The sequence below is a fragment of the Plecotus auritus genome, assembly GCF_963455305.1.
Source record: "Plecotus auritus genome assembly, chromosome: 7".
Lineage (NCBI taxonomy): Eukaryota > Metazoa > Chordata > Mammalia > Chiroptera > Vespertilionidae > Plecotus > Plecotus auritus.
In genome coordinates this window covers 16,832,125-16,853,748 of record NC_137774.1, presented here as the reverse complement: position 1 = coordinate 16,853,748, position 21,624 = coordinate 16,832,125, and the positions used below count along the sequence as shown (strand labels likewise).

Here is a 21,624-nt window from a genome sequence, read left to right as displayed (position 1 = left end):
TTAAAAGCGCCACATCTTTTTGTGTCTCTACTTTTGGGTGTTATATTAGTTCCCTAGGACTCCTGTACCACAAACGGAGTACTTAAACAATAGAAATTTATTTTCTCACCATTTTGGAGGCTAGAAGTCCAAGCTCAAGATGATGGCAGGATTGGTTTCTTTTGAAAGCTGTGAGCTTCTGATGTGTTGCTGGCAATCTTTGGCAACCACCCAACTCTGCCTTCCTGTGCACATGGCTTCTTTCTGTGTACATTTCTGTGTCCAAATCCCCCCCTTTTTAAGGACCCCAGTCATATTGGAGTGGAGACCCATTCCACTCCAACAGAACCTCATCTTAACTAATATCTGCAATGACCCTCCAAATAAGATTCACATTCTGAAGCGCTGAGGCCCCGTTATAATTTCAACATATGAATTTGGGGAGCGGGCACAATTCAATCTATAATAGGTGTGTTCCAATAAAGTTGCAGGAAAATCTTGCCCCACCCCCGCATCAGAACTTGCGACTCCCAGCTACCTACAGAATAAAGTGACTCGTGAGGGCCTTCACAATCTGGGCTGCACCACCTGACCGCCTCCCCTCCAGTGCCTCACCTCTCCCCACACCCTCCACCCCGCGCTGCATGATTTACGTTGAACCTCATGTTCCCGGCACCCTCCCCTCCAAGGACGCACATCTGCGACTCTTTCCGCACCCCACGGCCTTGCAACGTGCCTTGTTCTGGGGAGCTCCCCATCCAAAAGTGTTTCAGGTCCAAGGACGCCCAAGCTGAGGTGTCCCTGAGCCGGGCTTCCAGGCCCTCGGGCTTTTTACAGTTCGCAAGACTCTTACGCCCCCTGGAGGGCAGGACTCTACCACACAGGAACCGAGACCGGCCACGTTAACGGAGAAGCCTCTTTATTGCGCATTCTTCTGGGGGCTGATAGCGGGCGGGCAGAGGGGAGAGGGTAGTGCCAAGACATAGTCTGAGCACGGGCTCAGACCACGGACCGTCCCCCAGGAGCGACAGAGGAGGCGGCCGCAGCTGGACAACGGCGTCCCGGGCAAGGGCGTGGCGTTGGCTCTGCGCCTGCGCGGCGGCCCATGGTCAGGATGCCGGCCGCGTGGTTGCCGTTGGCCTGCAGGAGGCGCTGCAGTCGGCCCTGCAGGCCTGCGGGGCCCGGCCGCCGCTTTCCCAGCGTGAGGATGCCGGCCGCGTGATTGCCCGCGCCGTGCAGCAGCTCGTAGAGGCGGCAGGAGCACGTCTTCTGGCGGCAGCAGTCGGGCAGGGGCTGCGCGGCCGCGCCGGGCGACAGCAGCGCGGGCGGCAGCAGCAGCAGCAGCAGCAGCGTCACGGCGGTCCAGGGGACCTAGGGAGAAGGAGACCGGGCGCTGGGGTTCTTAACGCCGCGCCCGCCTCCAGCCCCTACACCTAGGCCCTGCCCAATTGGCTTCGCGCCCCCTCCTGGCCGGCGCCCCTTCCTCGCTGCCCCTTCGTTTTCCTGCCTCTTCGCAATGCTGTGGGAAGGGTTGGAGACGGGGTCATTGGAGACCCCCTGGGCAGAATGAATTCCTGTCTCCTCTGAGTATCCTTAATTCGTCGTTACCCCATTAGAGTGCTTACCACTCCACCTGAAAACAGGTGTGTGAGAGTCTGTCTGCACCAGAAGTTTGTGCACTCCGCGAAACAGGCCCTATTTAGTCCCACTCCCCCTATCCACAGCGGCAAACCCGTGCAAATCCAGGACTAGCAGGATCCAAATCGTTGTCTTGTTTGCCTGCTCCTTTGCAGGGGACACTGAACTGGGCTTCGGCCCAGTTTCCTACCCTCTTAGGGGCCACAGCCTCCTCACTTGTGAACTGGGTATTAAATCATTCCTACCGGGCAGGGCTGCTGGGAGGAGGAAGCTAGATGACAGGTACAAGCAGCACCTGGTGAATAGTACGTGCTCAATAAACATGAGCTCTTAGGCGAGCAGGGCACTACCGAACGTTAACCAAGGCAGGTTCTCAGCCAAGCGTCCACCCAGCCCCCTGCCTGCCTCAGAGCCTGCACAGGAGAACAAGAGGGGAGACTCTTTCAGCCTTTCTTGCAGCCCCTGAGCAAGCGCTCTCACTGCCCCCTGGAATGTGCGTCCCCTCCATCCCTGGGTGTGTACCTTTGTAGAGGGAGGGCTCATGGTGTCCGGAGCTCAGAGTGGAGCAGCAGGGAGAGGCGCCGTCTCCAGTGGTCCAGACAGCTAGGAACTGGAAGGCCGTGGACTGTGACCTGCTACCAGGGGCCTGGGGTTTATAATGCTCTGAGGTGGGGTGGGGTGGTAGGGCACTTGCGCCCACTCTGGGGCTAGACAAAGGCAAATCTAAGATTAGCCTCGTACAGGGGGCGCGTCTCCAGGCTGGGCCCAAGGAATGGCCGCCAGGACACGCAGAGGCTGGGCTTGGATCACTGCGCCCCTGGTTCCCCCCCTTCTCTGTCTGCCTGCTCCTTGGAGATGGGGCTGTCTCCCGGCACTAATGAGGCCACCTTGCACCCAGGAATCTGGGAGCACAAAAGAGGCCTTGGCCAGGGCGCTGGTCTGGGACAATGTGGGGAGGGGCAGCTGCTAATTAGGGCAGGAGAGGAGGCAGACAGGAAACCCATTCTCCACGGGGTATATGTGTGGGTGCCTGCGCGCCTCCCCTCTGCCCAGGGGTCTGTCAGGCTCCAGGGCCTTCTTTCTCCATGGAACAAAGGCTTTGAGCTGGCTCTCCCTCCCCCAGGTCCGTTCCCTCCGCCCCTTCCACTAACCTCCAAGATGGAAAATCTTGAAAACCAAACCTGGGCAGTGGGAAAAAAGTGCCTGGTGTTACCCTTCGACCTCCCCAGCTTCCTTCCTGGAGGGCAGAGACGGGGTCCCATCCCACCATCAGCAGGGAGTGAGCCCCCATGCTGGAGTCCCTCTTGCTCAGGGCACTGTCTATTGAGCAGCTGCCCTGTGTCAGGCGCTGCATGGGGCTCTGGAGTGACATATGCATAGGACATGCCCAGTTTTCAAGGCGCTCGGAAGTCCAGGTGGGAGTGTGACCCGGCATAGAATGGTAGCTCAGTGGGAGAAAGGACTCTGAAAAGGCCTTTCACGAAAAGGAGATTTCTACCAGGGAAGGTCAGGGGAGAAGGCATTCTCCTGAAGGGACAACTTAAGCAAAGACCTGGCGGGGACGTGCCTAATGCCTGTGGGATAGTGGGGTGTGGTCCTCGCGGTCGTGGCTTTCCTCAGAGGAGAGAGGTGGCTGGACAGGCGAGCAAGGCCGGGGATGGGTCAAAGGGCCTTTGAGGCTGAGCTGATTAGTCTTGACCCTGTGGGCCCTGGGGAGCCATGGATGTTTTAGTGGGAAGGAGTCATGGGCTGATTCAGGGACTGGGAGGGTGGGCACTGGGGCCTGGATATAAGGCATGGAATTCAGAAGTCATTCGGGGACAGAATCAGAGACTTACACACAGGCGCTGCATTACTTAGGAGGAGCTGCTGGGCCCAGAGCGAGTCTCGCAAGCTCAGGGAGCCTCCGTGTCCGGCGGTAAGATGGGCAGTTAACCCAGTAATCTCTGTGGTTGCTTCCTGCTGTGATGATTTGCAGTAGAGCCACTGCCTATGGAAGTGATTTCTGGGTGTCCAGCCAGGAAAGGGACCCCTGCTGAGCCAGGGCCAGGGAAGTTGGGGAGTAGCCCCTTCACATTTAGGTTAAGCTTGGGATGGGGAGAGGTAGGAGGAGGGGGCTCTGAGTCTTTTGGGTTGACCTAGGCCATGGCAGGAGTCCCCGAGTTCTCCTGGATGCACACACTTGGGGGCTCCCCAGTGGAGAGAGGGGGAAGCCCTGTGATCAGAGCTGAAGGGAGGGGACAGGCGGCGGCGGGATCAGAGCCAAAGGGACCACTACAGTCTCCCCAAACGTAGACCCTGAGCCAAGAATCTGGGTGCAAGAGGTTTATTTGGGAGGTGATCCTAGAAAACACGTCAGGGAGTGGAGGCGGGAGGGTTGCCTTAAGAACCGTGTTAATGAGAGGGTTACCGCTGTGGGCAGCCGGTGCAGACACACTTCAGAATTGTCGCCCTGACGGACGACGAAGCTGAGGTCCGTATTCACAACTCCTGTTCCTTGCTGACTGAGGGGTGCTCCTGGGAACACCAGCTCCCAACACTTGCAGCCTGCGCAGCGCACTGGGCTGGGAGACACACGGGCCACCCGCGTGTATGGGAACTCTCTAGCAGTGTCCTCCAGAGGGGGCCAACGGGGCTCCGCACAGCGCCCTGCGGGGTCTGCTACACCCTGAGGTCACCTCCTCAGAGCTGGCTGATGAGGTTGGACCTCCCTAAGGCCCAGCAGCTCAGATGAGCAACTGAGAGGTGACACAGAGTCAAAGACCCTGGCCCAGGGTTCCCCATGCAGAGAGGCCCCGGAGGAAAGAGAGAGGCAGCTTGTGGGGTGGTGGGGGGCCAGCGGGCAGCCTCCGCTCAGGACACCACTCGCCTCTGCAGGAGCTGGGCCAGGTGCCTGTGCCTAAGGACCCGGGGCATCTCCGGAGGGAAGGGGGCTGAGGGGGAGGCAGCGAGGGCCTCCCGGAGTGCTCTGAAGGCCCCCGGCCCCACCAGGTGGACTCTGGCAGGGCCCACGCTGCCGCGGAAGCGCAGGGACTTGTAGCAGGGAGAGGCTTCCTGGAGGCAGCGGTCAAGCTGAGGACAGAAAGGCTGAGTGAGGCTGGTGCGTGGCCATGTGGCGTGTGGATGAGGTGCGCTTGACTGTGCCCATTGTGTGTGTGGGTAGGAGTTTCACGTGTACATGTGTGTCTGGGACTCACCCCTCCCTTTATAGAGCCTCGGGGAAGTCCTCCTCCCTGCCCCCACCTCCCCATCACTCCACTGCACCTGGGGGGCGGGGTGCAGAGTGAAGGGGACATGCAGTCAGACCCTGTCCCTGTCTCATTTACCTTGTCTCGATTTTCCTCCGACAGGTTCCTCAGCCCCCTCAGTGCCACAAACACCTCATAGTGGGGAGCAGAGCCCCCGGAGGAATCTGCAGGCAAACCCCACACACACGCACTCCTGTGAATGGGGCCGCTTCCAAAACCAACGCCCACTGCCCCACCTCGTTCTTCCCTGCTCTGAGGTTCGTGGGAAAACAGGGGTTTCTTGGTGTGGAGGGGGGGGGGGGTAAAGGAAGAGGAACCCACAGCCTCGTCCGAGGTATGAAACAAGTCAGGAAAGTAGGGAGAGGCTGCAGCAGGAGGGATGGGAGTGAGACCTGGGGAAGGACTCTTATTAGGAGCAACGAAGGAGGCTGGGTCTTACCTCCTTCCTAGAGCGCTCTCAGCAGGAGGGGCGTGGATTGTGGGGGAGTTAACCCAAGAATGGGGGACAGGAGCCAATGGAGAAGCTTACCCAGAATGCTGCTCTCCACACAGACATGGTCCAACAGCTTGGCCCCTGGCCACTGCCCCACCGCCCGGCTCAGGGCCTCAGAGAACATGTCCTCGCCAATGTCTTCTCCTCGCACACTCAGGGTCTGGCCCAGCCTGGGAAGGAAGGAGCAGGAGGCAGAGGAGCCCAGGGTTTAAGGACGGCCCCTCAGCTCCCCGGGACGTCACCCACCTGCAGATGAACCTGACGACTGGGCACTGATTGTAGGCACCAACTACCCGAACCACGTCACCCAGGCGGCATCTGGCAGGGTGGAGTGAGGGGAGGTCAGGCCCAAGGACCCATCGGCTCATGCCCCTGGTCCTCAACAGGTCCCAGAGGGCCTGAGGCACCAGGGGGTGGGCAGATGATCACCTGGTAAGGCTGGCCTGGTCAGTCAACACCAGCTCGTATTCCTGGCCCTTCTGGGCCTCGGCCAACAGGATAGTGGTGGCAGCCTCTTCCTGGCCTCCCTCCTGGACTGGGAGCAGCTCAATCAAGGGAGCACCAGGGGGGAGGAGGTAGAGCCCAGCGGGCTGCTCTGGCCATAGGTTCAGGCCCACCACCCCTGCGGGAAGCAAGCAGCCTCTTCTGGTGGTGCCATTGCTTTCTGCCTGGCCCTCACCCCTGGGCCTCAACCCTCTGAGCATCTGATTCTCCTGCTGCCCTCCCACCCCCTCCTTTGTGGCTTCCCCAGTCTCAGCACCCTGCTTCTGGGGCCCTAATTGGGAAGAGGCAGTGGTTCTGGGTGTGGCAGACCTGGGGGTAAAGGCTGGGGCTGTGTGAATTTGTGCAACCTCTATGAGCCTCAGTTTCTCCATCTGTAAAATGGAGCTGCTGGTGTTGGGGGGATATACGAGTGTTGGGAGGATTACATGAGATGATGACGTAGGGCTCACTATATGGCAGCCAGCAGTGTGCCCTCTGCCCCTGGCCCCAGCTCCCCACCCTTGAGTCTTGCTGACCTCCAGAGGCAGCATAAGCAGGTGAGAAGAAGGCTAGCCCTTGGCACCACAAGGTCTCCAGGGCAGCCACAGCCTCGCCCTGGCCTCCTGCATCCAGAGTCACCACCACCTGCAGCTTTGGCCAGAGCCTCAGGGCCAGTCCTCGGGGTCCCTGCTCGAGGGCTTCCCGCAGCTCAGCTGCCCGTCTGGGGAGAGGCACTCCTGGATTCCCAGCAGCTATTGCCTCCGCCAGCTCTTCGCCATCGGCCTCCAGGCCCGAGAAAATGTCCAGGAGTTCGACTGCCGTCCCGGCTTCCAGTGCCCGCAGCCCTGGGGACCTCAGTGCCTCCAGCAGCAGGGCCCTGGGGTCCTTGGCTCCAGGGGGGCTAGCCTGGCTGAGGGCGTGCCAAGGCCAGGGGAGAGGGTGGGGCCAGGGGGATGTAGGGGTCAAACAGGCTGTGCTCCCGGGGGCCAGCGCTGCTGGGTAGGCCTGGTTTAGGGCTGCCAGACCCAGCAAGGTGGCCTGGAGGGAGACAAGAGAGGGTGTTGCCTGAGCCAGACCCTGAGCCCCCAGTTTGGGGATTCTTTGCCCACCCTGATGGAAGGGTGTGGCTGCAAGTCAGGGTCTGCTCCAGCCTTCTGGGTTTACCTGCCGAGAGGCCTCTCCATGGTGCTGTTTTGAGGTAGGGGGCAGGAGCTGCTCCCCACTTTCTTCTTCTGGGGCCTGGCTGGCCTTGGTCAAAGGGAGATGATTCCGGAAGGTGGTCATATCTGTAGCCCCAAAGACATCATAAATTCCTCATGAAGCCACACACAGTTTCCCAAGAGTTTCAGACAAGGCTGGTGAGACCCTTGAGGAAGGGACTTGGACCAGGCCTGGGTGGGGGAAGGGGCTGTCTGGGTCCAGGGTGGGAAAAGTCCTCTCGGACAATCCTGAGCCTGGGGAGGGTCTCTGGGTCAGCCTCTCTGTGTTGGGAGCAGGAGGGGGTGGAGGGGGGTCTTCAGGTTCTGGAATCTGTCGGTTCTGTGGGGTTTCTTCCTCTTTGGGCCACCTCCCCAGACCCTGGAAAACACACCTGTGCTCCCCCTGAGAGGAGAGTGGGGACTCTGGGCTCCCTTCAGACACCAGCTGAGGGCCTGCTGCTGGTGCTGGCCCGCGTGCAGGGTGCTCTGCTCCAGCCTCCACTGCTGCCAGGCGGCTGCCCAGCACAGGGCCCCACATGCCACACGGTGCTGCAGGCTGGCAAGCCAGGACGGCCTGGGCCCCTGGGCCTGCTGCCACCAGAGCACGGCCAGTGGCGGCAGCAGCAGCAGCAGGAACAGCAGCAGCAGGAGCAGCAGCATCTCCAGGCAGCTCCTGGGAGGAGGAAGGGCCCGGGAGTGCTGGTACTGCGGCTGCAGGGGATCACCCATTTCTTACCCCCATTCTACCTCACGCAGGAGAACCAAGGACAGAGCAAGTGTAGGAAGAAGCCAGGACCCCCATCAGGCAGTGAGAAGGAGAGCATCAGGCTTTAGCGTCACACTGACCTGAGTTCGGATCCTGGCTCTGCCACTGGCTACCTGTATGGCCCCACGTAGTTCAGGTGGCTGCTCTGAGCTCCGTCCCCCTGTCTGTCAAATGGGAACACAATCCCCGCCTCAGAAGGTGCAGAGAGGGCTTGGCACGGTGCCCAGCGCCCAGCGGCTGCTTGATGAAGGAGTGGCTCTGCTTCCCTCCCAGGACCCACCCTGTCCCAGCTCCCTGTCCTTCCTGAGCTCTGGGCAGTGGTTCGTGTCCCACATGTACCTGTCACAGCCCACTTGTGCCTACTCCCAGCACCCAGGGCCCCCTCAGTACCCCCAGCTCAGCATACAGCTGACCCAGAAAGGGCCATGGCTTTAAAGCGCTCGGCCTCACAACAGGGAAATCCGGTCACTGGGCCTGAGGGAGGAGCTGGGATGGGGGGTGCTCTTAAAGGAGCAGTTGCCTAAGGGGGGCATGCTGGGTGCTGGCCCATGCTGGCAGACATGGGAAGCGAAGGCTCTATACCCCTCAATCCCTTCCTAGCTTCCTCCACCACGGCCCTAAGCAAACACAAACCTACTTTCTGTATGGATTCGCCTATTCTGGACATTTCACATAAGTGGAATCACACAACACATGGTCTTTTGCATCTGGCTTCCTTCAGTTAGCATAATGTTTACAAGGTGCTTCTCTGCGTTACTGTGGACCACCAGTTCATTTCTTTTTATTGCCAAATCTTATTTCATTGGAGGTAATACCATCCAAATGTGCTGTGTAAACACCATCACGTTTGTTTACCCATTCACCAATTGATGGACATTTGGTTCATTTCCGCTCTTTGACTATTATGTAGAATGAACATTTATGTACATGTTTTTCTGTGGATATATAGTTTTTCTTGTGTCAAGAATAGCTGGGTTGTATAATAACTCTTTTTTAACTGTTTAAGGAACGGCTAAACTGGCTTCCAAAGTGCCCGCATCATTTTACATCCCCACCAGCAGTCCATGAGGGTTCCGATTTCTCTACATCAGGGGTCCTCAAACTACGGCCTGCGGGCCACATGCGGCCCGCCGAGGACATTTATCCGGCCCGCCGGGTGCCACTGCCTGTCCTGCTTAGCAGCCGACTCATCCCGCGCCTGCAGTGCGCATAGGAATTTGTTCATAGTTGTTGTTTTTTTAAACTGTAGTCCGGCCCTCCAACGGTCTGAGGGACAGTGAACTGGCCCCCTGTTTAAAAAGTTTGAGGACCCCTGCTCTACATCTTTGCTAACTTATTACCTGGCCTTTTGATCTAGCCATTCTAGTGGGGTATGAAGTGACTTGAATCTATTTTAATTTTAATTTTCCTGATGACTAATGATGTTGAGCATATTTTTATGTGCTTAGTGGCCATGTGTATGTCTTCTTTGCAGACATGTCTTTTCAGATCCCTTGCCCATTTTAATTGGGTCAGTTTTTCACTATTAAGTTATAAGAGTTCTTTATATATTTCACCAACTAGTACCCTATGATCTGTAAGTATTTTCTCCTGTGGGTTGTCTTTTTATTTTCTTGATAGTGTCCTTTGTGTGGGAAAATTTCCTGGGGTGTACCAAAACAGACTTCCCAAGGAGGACGGGGCTGAGACCGAGAAAAGAGAAAGACAAGGAATTAAACGAAGCATTTATTAAGAGAGCTGACGGACAGCAGCTGTCTCGGGCAGCATCCGGACGATGGATCTCCACACCACAAGAGGGACGAGAGCTGGAAGTACACAGCCTTTGGGAACACTGGTGGCTCTTAGCCAAGTGGCACAGGCTTGGTAAGAGCTGAATATTCCAAAGCACTAAACAACGAAACGGGCCTACTTCTCCATGCAAGAACATTCCTTTCAGGTGACACAGGTGTAATTTTCAAAACATCATGTGAGCAGGAAGGTAAGAAATGCCCCCATCTGCTCTGGCCAGTTTGGCTCAGGGGATAGAGCGTCGGCCTGCAGACCGAAGGGTCCCAGGTTCGATTCCTGTCAAGGGCATGTACCTCTGTTGCAGGCTCCTCCCCAGCCCGGGCCCCTGGTCAGAGTGCGTGCAGGTGGCAACCAATCGATGTGTTTATCTCACATCAGTGTTTCTGTCTTTCCCTCTCTCTTCCACTCTCTCTAAAATCAATGGGGAAATATCCTTGGGTGAGGATTAAAGAGAAAAATGAAATAAAAATAAATGCCCCCATCCGCCATCAAACCTGGTGGCCTGTTCTCAGAGGAGCCAACGCCCAAACAGTTCTTTCAATCACACTGATGATCTCCAACGTTCCCCTTTCAGACCACCCTCCCTCGCCCTCTGATTGGAAAAATAAAACAGGACTCAATACTGCCCCTTCAGAGCAAGGCTTTATTGTAACATAAAATACACTATTTTGTGATCGGCCAAAGTAGAATTGTACACAATACTTTTTTTGCTGGCTATATGCTAATTGGCCTCAACACTAAAATATGTATCTCAAATTATTTCACAAAGTTTTAAAAAGAAAAGTTATAAAAAGTATACTTCCATTTTAAGTTATATTCACTTTGTCTCCCCACCACCCCCACAAAACCCTGCACGCCGCACACGTGGAGCTGGGACACTGATGACTGTGTGTGTGCCTGGGAGCGAGTGAGAGGCGGAGGCGGAGGCGGAGGCGGTCCAGGCTTCCCGCGGCCTCCGCTGGTTTGCAGGAACAGGGAGAAGAGAGAAAGTATAATGCAGATAGCGAGCGCACCTTTCAGTCAAAAATCTCTCCCACCGACAGGCACAGTTCTCAGGAAAATTGAGGACAGTTCAGCAACTGTACAAGCATGGGAAGGAACCCCACACTCGGCACCCGTCCCCCCAACCCTACTGCCAGCTGTAAAGTGAGAGCTAGACCTCAGCATGCCCCAGGGCTGGGTCCACTTCCCAGTGGGTCAATCCCTGCCCCCGCCCGCCCCCCCGCCCTTGTCCCCCAGCTGGGACGATGAGGGCACCACTCTGAGGCAGGTGTTGGTGAAGCCTGAGTGACAGGCAGGTGAGGGCTTCCTTCCACCTTTCTCCAACACTCCCGTCCTCACAGGGGGAATTTGAATGAATCCTGAGGGGTACATAAGGGGTTTAGCAGCATCCTGCATCAACGCTGGTATCCATGGAGGGGTTGGCCTGCTCCTCAGAGGCAGAGAGATTCTACTGCCTGGCATAGAAAAATAAATCAGTGTATGAAACCAAGCCAGGGCAAACAGCAGCTTTTAAAAAGTCATTTTCCAATAAATAATTTACTACAGAGAAATATTTTCCTTTAACATCAAAACACTGATAAGTTCAGAAGTTATTTTTTGTAAAAAAAATATGTTTATTTACTCACACATATAAAAATAAGGTTTTTAGGGCCATTCTCTCCTAAGCCTAGTCATGGCCTTTTGGAGAGGGGGGCTAGGAGTGACCTTGTAGGCCTAACCTGAAAACTATACCTGCTCCCCACTCTTCCCACCTGCCTGCCATAGCCCATTCCTTCCTTCTGGCATGGAGCCGCAGAAGAAACTATGGACGAAATTATGCTTGAGGCTTTTTTTTTTTTTTTTTTTTGCAGCTTACCAAACTTCCAGCAAACCTGCTGACTGCATGTCCCCAAATTCCCAATGCCTGACACCCAGCACCCTGCACCAGGTGGGCAACAACACCTGCTGGACATGCTGGCCCTGGGTTCAGACCGCACTCCTGCCACCCACACTCCCCGAGACATCGCGCGTGAACAGTGAAGGGAAATGAGGTGGCCTGGGTAGGAATGGCACAGGACCTGACACGAGAAGAAAGAATTTTGATGTCAGATGAGGGGGCGGAGGAGAAAACAAGAAGTCCCAAGTTAGAAACAAAAACACCATCCGACATTTGCAAAAAGCTGGTATCAATCAGCCTTCCAGCGTGGAGGAAGGATGGGCAGGTGGGACGGCAGCTTCCCTGGGCGACGACGTTCTCGGCGCCTGCGGGTTGGGGCTGGGCATTCCACTCTGGCTGCGACACAAAGGACACCAACACTGTAAGCTTCGGTGACGTGACCCTCTCTTCTTCCCTCTAGTTCATCTGCTCGTGTGTACACACAGAGGAACTGAGTGAGAGGAGGAGAGAGGGACACAGCCAGGGAGGGGAGGAGGGACGGAGAAAACATGAAGATGGGTGATGTGTTGTTTATAAAAGCCGCTACCCATCCGAAGACCTCTGGCTCCCCTTGCTTCAACAATCCTCCTCAGTTGCCCCTTTTCCCATCCCTACTCAGGAAAATGAGGGAAGGGGGCAGGGGAGGGGGGCGGTTTCTTTGTCAAGAGGCGGTTTCCACATTGCAGAAGAAAAGCAGCGACAATCATGGTTATAGCACAATTGCTTGGCAGACACAGGGACAAAGACTCACCAGAGAGGAGGTGCTTTCTCCCCGCTGCGTCCTTCTCTTACTTGAACAGCCACATGTCAAAGTCCAGCCACCCTCAAGACACATGGCCACGTGCCAGGGCTCGTGGAACTGCCTGCCTTTGTGCACAAGGTTCAAACAACCACAGCCTCTGTCTGTGGCCCCAATGCTGCAGCTGAACTCTGGACAGCAAGGGGGAGAAACACCACAACGGACAAACGCACACGCACACGCACACGCACACCCCCTTCACTGGTGCCAACATGCACAGAAACACTAAAGTCACAACTGGTATTAACACTTCACATTATGAGTATTGTTTCCAAGGAGAAGCGATTCATGGAATTAAAACATCCACAAGAGTAACTCCTCTGGCGAGGACGAAGAAGCTGACGATGGCGATGGAGGAGGTCACGACTGCGCATGAGGGATCCACTGAGTGTCCATAGGTCGGCCCAAGAGCTCCTCCACGCGGCGCGCCACGTCCATCGTGTCGTCCAGATCGAAGTCCCCGTCGGTGTCAAGGACGGGGTCGGGGCTTGGGAGGGAAAGAGAAGAGATGAAGGGGGAAGGAGCGCTTGTCAGAGACCAATGATGAGGAGCAGAGACCACCCCAGGCCCTGCACCCCGCCCGGTGAGCAGCCCGAGGCCAAGTGCCCAGGCCCAGCCCCCCGTGAAGCCCTGTAAGAACACAACCTACTTCTGTGGGTATATGTTGTAATGAGCCTGGGGACACACAGCCGGGGAGGGGGCCTGGTCCATGTAGGTGGCACTGCCCCCAGCAGAGTCTGCAGATGTCACAAACCTGGAGGAGGAAGCAGAGCAGAGCCTCAGCGGCCTCAGGGCAGCCGCTGACACGGGAGGGGCTCAGGGGCGTCTTTATGTCTCTCTCAGGTGTAGAAGGACAAGGTGCCCACTGGGTCTGGGGCTCCGGCTGCAGGAGGGGGGCCCTGGGCACTGGCCCATGGTGACCAAGCCCAGTTCCCTCCCCAGGGCTGAGCCAGATTTTAGGGGGAAGGGAACACTGGGCCCTCGGACGGGAGGGGGTGGTGGTGAGGGGTGAGGACAGCGGGGATGGGGGGCGGGGTGGGGGACAGGCAGCAGGAGACCAGAGCTGGACCCCGACACTTACTCAGGGACTACTTGCTTGATCTGTGGCTTCACGTATCCGTCCACTGCTTTAGCTGCCGAGGGGGGAATGGTGATGAGAACCAAAGTTCTCAAATGAAATCTCCCTTATGAATCACATCTTTTCTTAGGATAGGACACAACCACCTGATTTATCTTAGGATCTGACACCAGCACCTAACACTTCAATCTGGTAGGACGGCCTGGCATAGGGAAGCCTCAACCCTAATACTGCCAGTGAAGAGATATTCCAAGTTAGCTTGCATGTGCTTATACATTCTTCAGACCACAGAAAGCATATACTTCAATACAAATCGAAACCCAGCATTAACTGCAAACTAACTGTGAAAAGAAAAATATCTTTAGGACCAACAGGAGGAGGTCAGAAGAGCGCAAAGTCTCTGTCAGATACGGAAGAATGTTGTCATAAATAGAATGGCCCCCAAAGAAATGGGAATGTCTTGGGAAGAGCTGCTTTCCTTGTCACTGGAGGTTCTCACTAGGAAGGTATGCAATCGTCAGGATCACACAGAACACTCCACGCCTTAGAGAGGAATTGCTTTGACCTGGTGACCTCAGAGCTTACTCTGAGTTTCTCCTCTTTGGGGAAGGGAATGTCACTCAGTATCTGCAGGTAACCTGACGGTCACTCAGTCTGGTGAGTGGTTTGTGCCTGGTGGTTGTTGAAAAGGATGCTGGTGTGTGTCTCTCTTCCACTCACCACAGAATCCCACTGGGATGTGGCCGGCTAGGGGAGAAACCTGAAAGTGACCTGGCCAGCCACAGTTACGACTTTTAAAAAGGCTGATTATGGAAATCCAGTGAAGTAGGGATGTGAGAGTCTGGAGTCGGCAAATCAAGTCCTGTTTCCTGGGAATGTAAGTATGGGAATAAGCATAATCCTGACTATATTAGACAATGAAGGTAACACTCAGTGAAATGCTACATGGTTCACAGCCTGCTTGGTACCCGAACTTGCTTCTTCTAGGCTTCAAATGTCAGGGGGCTGTGTTTTCATAACATCTCATGCTTTTTGTGCTTTTTACAGTCTACAGAGAATTTTATAGATTGGCAGGAAAGATAAAAAACAAAGACATGCTGTAAAAAAATAGAATGTAATAATCTAGATTAGCTGTGCTAACAAAAAGAAGCCGTGAGTTATATTTTAATTCAAAATATCATATAAACCTAAAATGTTTTTAAAATATAGCCTTCACATTAGGGTGGGAAGGCATGACATACAGGAAAAAGGTTGACTGATTGGGCTATGTAGCCTAATTACAAGTCTTTGTAAAATAAAACTTCAGCAAAATAAAACTTAAATGCTGAAAGAACAATGACCCGCTGAGAAAAAAAACAGCTCTGTATAACCAAGGGTTTATTTACTATAGAAAACTACTGACACATCATTAAGGAAAAAAGGGACTCCAAAAGGAAGGTACGCAAGGAACATGAACGCACTTCACGGGAAAAAATACAAGTGGCCAATAATGTAGACGTTAAGAAATACAGGCTCTGGCCCTAACCGGTTTGGCTCAGTGGATAGAGCATCAGCCTGTAGGACTCAAGGGTCCCAGGTTCGATTCCGGTCAAGGGCATGTACCTTGGTTGTGGTCACATCCCCAGTGGGGGGTGTGCAGGAGGCAACTGATTGATCTTTCTCTCTCATCGATGTTTCTAATTCTCTCCTTCTCCCTTCCTCTCTGTAAAAAATCAATAAAATATATTAAAAAAAAAAAAAAAAAAAAAAAAAGAAATACAGGCTCTGATGCTAGACTCTCTGAGCGCAAATCCCGGCTTGGCCTCTTCCTAGCTGTGTGGCCTTGGGCAAACCATTTACGTCTCAGGGCCTCAGTTCCTCACAGGTAAAGGGGGGACAGTAATAGTAACTACTTCACAGACCCCTTTTGAGGATTAAATGAGATACTACATAAAAATGTGCCCCAAAGAGGACCTGGTACTCAATAAGCATTCAACATACTAGTATTGTATTTATTATTGTCATTATCATTATATGAAAAGGTGTTTTGACCTTACCTGGAATCAAATAAATGAAAATAAAACCTGAGATATCGTTTTTATGCCAATCAGAGCCAAACCTGAAATCGATGAACAGATTTTATGACTGGCAGGAGGATGAACAGATTCTTTTTTCTTTTTCTTTTTCTATACTTTTCTGGACATTTTACAATAAATACATAAAATTTTTATGCTCAGGAAACAAAACCATTTCTGATTTGAAAAACAAAATTTTGCCTTCCTAATTTTGTTTGATATAAGCTTGTGTTAAAAGCAATTTGTTCCCTTCAATTTGGCATTTGGGGTTAGTGGCAGGTATGTTTTCTGCATGACTGCAGAATATAGCCCAGGATTTTCATCTGCCCTGGATAATGCTCAAGTAACTGTAGGCTAACTGCGTAGATTTTCATGCAAGACAGACAGTCAGACAGACACACACAAATAACTAAAACACAACCAAAACACAACCAAACCAAACCAGAATGCGAACATTGTTACCAGTGGCAGGCTCGCATGGAACTGGTGTGTAATATTTGGAGTATACTTCATCTTTCGGCCGATCGGGGAACACGTAGATAAGGTAATCCAGGTCCCCCAGGCGGTCGGCTAGGGACCGAATGGAGAAGTCTCTGGTGGTAAAAGGCATCAGATTCCAAAACATTCTTTCCTCTAGATCAATAAACAGAATAATGATGTTCTAAACATAGTTTCTGAACAAGAAATCTTAATACCCAAATAATCTACAAATTAAAGCTCTCCATTAAAATTGTACACCCCCCCCCAAATCTCCATTTAAAAATAACTACAGGTTACAGATCAAATAACTGTTTTTTAAATGAATTAAATTTTAAATGTTTCATAGATTTTTTTTTTTTAAATTTGAGACAGAGGAAGGGAAAGGGAGAGAGGGAGGGAGAGGGAGAGAGAGAAGGAAAGGGAAGGGAAGGGGAGGGGGAGGGGGAGGGAGGGAGAAACATCAGTGTGAGAGAGAAACATTTGATCGGTTGCCTCCCTTACCCAAAGATGACACTCGACCAACAGCCAGGGTTCGAGTGGCTGTTTTTTAAAGCCACGGGGAGATAGCTGGTGATGCATTCATCACTTTCCTAGAGACCCAGTGATCTCCCTCAGGTGGCTTCAAGTTAAACGCCATTCTGTCCCTTTCTAGAAGGCACTTATTGACTCCCTGATTCCCTGTACGAAAGCGTGTAGGACAGACAGGAAGCCGGCCCACGGCCGGAGGACACGTGAGCGCTACTAAACGCTGTTGAAGTCTTCAAGCCACACAAAGCGAACTCGGAAGCGGCTGTGACCTTATGTGTGAGGGTCAGAGGGAAGAACTAACGTTCTTGGATGAAAATGACCAGTGACAATGTCCTTGTGTCGGTTAGAATAAAGGAATCATTAAAGTAACATTATTTCCATGTGAACGACTCCAACTTATTCCAGTAAATTTTCACTGAAACAAGCTCAAGGCTGAGTCATGAGAAGGTGGACACTTCAAAAGGGAAGCAGCGGAGAACGTGGACAGGACACTGTGGCAAGCAGCTACATCAGGGTTATCCATCTGTGTTTCTCAAAATTAGTACTTGTGTTTCCCATGATAAGATTGTACACAGGCTCTGGTATCACCTGCAGCTTTGTGCTGGGTGTACATGGGTGCTTCCCATAACTAGTCCAGGCCTCAGCAAAGCATACGGACTCACTGAGGTGCATGTGAAAGTGACCTTGCAATAAGCAGTTAACTGGAGCCCTCTGGCCTCTACTCTTAAAAAGGGAGGGGCACTCACGAGAATCAAACTTCCAAGCAATGGTGATCCCACCAATTTCAGAGTCGCTGAATCTCAGCAGGAAGGTCCCATCGGGCTTGTTAATGAGTAGATCATGGGCCTGTTGCTTATTCACGAAACCCAAAATAGCCCTGGATCACAGAGGTCAAAGAAGCGGAAGCAGAATTTGATTTTTTTTTTTTTAATAAACCATAGAAAGACAACCTTCTTACTTTATGGCAGACGTAAGAAATGACGATTCTCACCCATCATTCCAATGAGGCTTGAGATGTTTTTTTAACACTTCCATCACACCATCAAACCACTGCCAGAAAGTGTAATTCCGTCCTGGTAAATTCTCCTGATTGGAGACACAACAATGAACACAAGAAGGCAGAGGTAACACTCGGAATAGTACCTGTATCTACTTTCACTGGAAAAACCAAATGGAAAGCAAACACCTACACTGTCAGAATCATACAAACAGATCTGCCCGAGTTTTCCCAAATAAATGGTCCTCCAACAACAACAAAACAGGATAGAGGGGAAAAGCAGCAAATGGGACAAAACAGCACACAGCGATTCCCAGCCCCTGCTGCGCCCACCTCCCCACCCGGGCTGCTCGGTCCTTTGCTGTTTTTGATGTGGACTCTGGGACCAGCAGCAGTGCCACCCAAGAGCTTCTGAGAAATGCAAAATTTCAGGCCTCATCCCAGACCTACTGCACCAGTCGGCATCTTAGCAAGATGCCCAGGGGGCTTGTGAATTTGAACTGGATTTGATCACAAGGCCACAGAGATTGCTCCATCACACATCAGTCACCAATAATTACCAGCAAAATGCAGTTATTGGATTCTAGTGAAATTCCTGCTTCCCCTATCAAAACACCTCTGACTGCCAGCCAGCACGTTGGCCAACTGGTTAACACACAACTACTTAAAACATTTAGACTCAGAGACTATGAGATCTCAGAATGAGGGTGCTTAAAACACCGGGGTGGAGCTGGGGGTGATGGTGTAAAAAGGAAAACAAAAGTTAAATTTCAAACCAAAGATATGACAGGGATGACATCTGAATGAGCAGATGCTAGAGGAAAAGTGTCCTCCATCAGCATCCGCTTGGGTGGGCTGAGGGTCCACGGGAGCCTGACTTTGCATCTCACATCAGGGAACATCCGAGTCAACGGGACAGAGCCATGACGTTCTGATCGTCGCCAAAGCTGCACTTCTGAGTTACGCGAACGTTTCCTCGGCTCTGCTCCCTTTGTAAAATGCACAAGCTACACACAAAGCCCAGTTTACTTAAAATTCAAAGATGTAATTTTCTACATAAAAAGTATGTCGTTGTCTGTCTATTCAGGAGCTTCCTATCACTTCAGGCGCATTTTATTAGACGGGAAGCCCGAGGGCCGGTGGTTTGAAGGGACTGATCTCAGGGCGGCCGGCGGCCCTCACCCTGTTGAACTGGGACCAGGACACGGACATGCTGTTGTAGTCCTCGAGGTGGCTGCTGCTGCTGTTGAACAGCTTCTGCGCCAGGAACACGAGGTTCTCCTTGGTCAGGCCCCGGTTGCTCTGCACTTCGGCCTTGAATTTCATGTTGAGCGCTTCACACAGCTGCGGCCACAGCACTTTGTCAGGCACGGCAAAGGGCACCCTGCCCTGAGGGGGAGAGAAGCCAGAACCTTCTGAGAGAACAGTTGCATGATTTATTTCCTCAACCCACAAAAGAAAAACACTGGTGGTGGGATGGCGTGACAGACGTTTGTCTGACTGAGTCTGAGGATAAATTCAAACTTTCATGGGGTGTGCAGTTCTGGAAACTCGGGTTCATTTCACCTTCTTTGCTCACAATATAGAGGGCAACCTTGTGCTGCTGACAGTGGTCCAACCTTACATTCTCACAGCCACTAAAGCAAAACATGACTGAGTTCTGGCTGTAAACTCAATGAGACCAGAAATCTAAAACACTGATTCTCTATGTACAGAGAGACAGAGAGAGACTGTGTGTGTGTGTGTGTGTGTGTGTGTGTGTGTGTGTGTGTGTGTGTGTACGCTCATACATGTGTGTGCACAAGTGTAATCCTTGCCTTTGACAACTTCTGCCAAGAAAGAACTCTGGCTCAAAGTGAAACAACTTAAGAATAGTAACTATGAGTTAGCTTTATTAAAAACAGGTGAGCCGAAACCGGTTTGGCTCAGTGGATAGAGCGTCGGCCTGCGGACTGAAGGGTCCCGGGTTCGATTCCGGTCAAGGGCATGTACCTTGGTTGTGGGCACATCCCCAGTGGGAGGTGTGCAGGAGGCAGCTGATCGATGTTTCTCTCTCATCGATGTTTCTAGCTCTCTATCCCTCTCCCTTCCTCTCTGTAAAATATCAATAAAATATATTTAAAAACAAACAAACAGGTGAGAATATGAATTTGTAACAAACAGCTTTTCATTTCATTCAGCCATAGCACTTCATTTTAATTATCATAAAAATATTTTTGAGTAGGCAATTCCTTCACACGAAATAAAATTTTTAAGTACAGCAAGTTAGACAGTGAAGTCTCTTTCCTATCCTGTCCCCTAGCAACCCAGCTCCTCTTCCCAAAGGCATGTGATGTAGTTTCTTGTTTACACCTCCGAAGATATTCTATGCTGGCCTGCAAATACATACAATTTTTCCTTTTAAAAAATACAAATGGAAGCATAAAAGCCACATGTCCGACATCTCCCTTTTTTCACTGAATACTATACCTGGGAGACCTCACATCAGCATGTAAAGAAATTCCTCATTTTCGTTTGTGGCTGCTAAATATTCTACAACTAGAGGCCCAGCATGAAATCTGCTTGGATAGGGTCCCTAGTGGCTGCCGGCCACCGGCCGGGGCCTCCCTTCGGTCCACGCCGCCCCCTGGTGGACAGCGTACGTCATAGCGAGCGATCGAACTCCCGATTGGTCGAACTCCCGAGGGGACACTTTGCATATTAGGCTTTTATATAGATAGATATGGACAGGATACTGTATTACAAGTAGCTACATCAGGGTTATACATCTGTGTTTCTCAAAATTAGTACTTGTGTTTCCCATAAGATTTTACACAGGCTCTGGTATCATCTGTGGCTTTGTCATGGGTATACAGTTGTGCTTCCCATAAGTAGTACTGGCCTCAGCAAATAGTAAGTACTCACTAAATTGTATGTTAAAGTAATCTTGCAACAAAAGCAGTTAACGTTAATGGAAGAATAGTAATATATTCAACCAGACCCCCAAAGATGGACATCTATGTGTCAGCCTTCAACCTGCAGCTAAGCAATGCTGCAATACACTTATATCATGACATATATACTTACATCATGACATATATACAAATGTATCTATAAATTCCCGTAAGTATGTATTTATTTTAAAACAGCGTAAAATAAATGCACCCTAACATTCTGAAAACGTTTTAAAAAATGCTTATTTATTGAGACAAGATACTTTAGCAATGACATGTTGCAGGGGATGCCAAAGTGGCCGGGGGAGTGAGGTCTGTGGATGGACAGAGAAGGGGATGAGAGATGTGGCAATCCTATCCAGCAGGCTTATCAGGACAAGACACAGGCAGACCGTTTTCAAAAAGAGCCTCAAACTCAGGGCCTGTAGCACAGCACAGCACAATTTCTGATTAGAATCTCACCTCTGAAGCAAATATATTGTTCTGTAAAGAAAACTGTTGAGAATGTAAGACTGTTCCCATTAGAGAAGAACATACTTTTATGTCCCAAATAACAATTAGAACCCCTTAATCATGCCTTTACAGACTAACCTCTACTGGAAATACACGTAGAACTGGGCCTACTGAAATGGTGTGAAAATGCTCGGCAGGCAGCACACCAGTGGTATGCAGAGAGCATTTGGGTGCATAAACCCATAACATCGTGTTTTTACCCTTAGTCAAAGCATCTCTTTCTTCATGAGAGACCTGGGATGAATCACAGAACCTAAAATTTTGAAACTAAATGTCACCCTCATTTACTGGAAGGAGGATGACAGGAAGTAACTTCTAAGCTAAAGGGACCTCCTGAGAGGTCTCTCTAGAAGGAAGCTGGGCGTCCCAACTTCCACGTATGGTTTCACCCAAAGATTCAAAACAAAACTTGCTGAGCATGGAGTCTGAGACAAGCATTTTGTATGTTATGTAGTTAATCTTCCTAACAACACTATGGACCATTATGATTCCGGGTGGTAGACACTTAGGGGTCTGAAGCTCAGAGAGGGAAAGCAAATTTCCCACAGCCACAGAGTGAGGACATGGTGCGGCTTGCCCTGAAACCTTGGCCTGGCTTCAAGCCCACCCTCTTTCCATTTTCTACACACACTCCCTTCTGTCTCCCACCAACAAAAACAGCATTTTTCTTCTTCTATGCTCTTTTGGGGATAACACATGAAAGAGATTCACGACACCAGCATCAAGATCT

At 51.8% G+C, this 21,624-nt stretch overlaps 3 protein-coding genes across 13 annotated transcripts in view; all 3 read right to left on the bottom strand.

Moving 5' to 3' along the window:
* Positions 1-883: 883 nt before the first annotated feature.
* On the bottom strand, positions 884-2,267 carry HCRT (hypocretin neuropeptide precursor). Its single transcript, XM_080679755.1, has 2 exons — positions 2,140-2,267; positions 884-1,350 (listed from the first exon to the last, which is right to left on the bottom strand). Exons 1-2 carry the CDS (start codon positions 2,158-2,160, stop codon positions 979-981), a joined length of 393 nt encoding a protein of 130 aa, XP_080535881.1. The 5' UTR covers positions 2,161-2,267; the 3' UTR covers positions 884-978.
* Positions 2,268-3,928: 1,661 nt separating this feature from the next.
* Positions 3,929-8,273, bottom strand: GHDC (GH3 domain containing). Of its 4 annotated transcripts, none has more exons than XM_080679737.1 (10): positions 8,197-8,273; positions 7,887-7,970; positions 7,433-7,713; positions 7,006-7,127; positions 6,378-6,879; positions 5,788-5,980; positions 5,605-5,676; positions 5,395-5,528; positions 4,944-5,029; positions 3,929-4,689 (listed from the first exon to the last, which is right to left on the bottom strand). In XM_080679737.1, exons 3-10 carry the CDS (start codon positions 7,698-7,700, stop codon positions 4,471-4,473), a joined length of 1,596 nt encoding a protein of 531 aa, XP_080535863.1. In that variant the 5' UTR covers positions 7,701-7,713; positions 7,887-7,970; positions 8,197-8,273; the 3' UTR covers positions 3,929-4,470. The 4 variants fall into 4 exon arrangements, with proteins under 4 accessions (XP_080535863.1, XP_080535862.1, XP_080535864.1 ...); XM_080679736.1 differs by having other exon boundaries at positions 8,146-8,260; XM_080679738.1 differs by lacking the exon at positions 7,433-7,713 and having other exon boundaries at positions 8,146-8,260.
* A 2,922-nt stretch (positions 8,274-11,195) lies between these two features.
* Positions 11,196-21,624, bottom strand: part of LOC308253942 (signal transducer and activator of transcription 5B) — a 61,229-nt gene continuing 50,800 nt past the window's right edge. For all 8 annotated transcript variants that reach the window (XM_080679717.1, XM_080679715.1, XM_080679716.1 and 5 more), the window contains exons 13-19: positions 18,631-18,837; positions 17,443-17,537; positions 17,198-17,328; positions 15,906-16,076; positions 13,393-13,444; positions 12,961-13,065; positions 11,196-12,798 (exon numbers count right to left, since the gene is read on the bottom strand). In XM_080679717.1, coding sequence (XP_080535843.1) covers positions 12,672-12,798; positions 12,961-13,065; positions 13,393-13,444; positions 15,906-16,076; positions 17,198-17,328; positions 17,443-17,537; positions 18,631-18,837 — 888 coding nt within the window. In that variant the 3' untranslated portion in view covers positions 11,196-12,671. The remainder of the gene's footprint in view (positions 12,799-12,960; positions 13,066-13,392; positions 13,445-15,905; positions 16,077-17,197; positions 17,329-17,442; positions 17,538-18,630; positions 18,838-21,624) is intronic.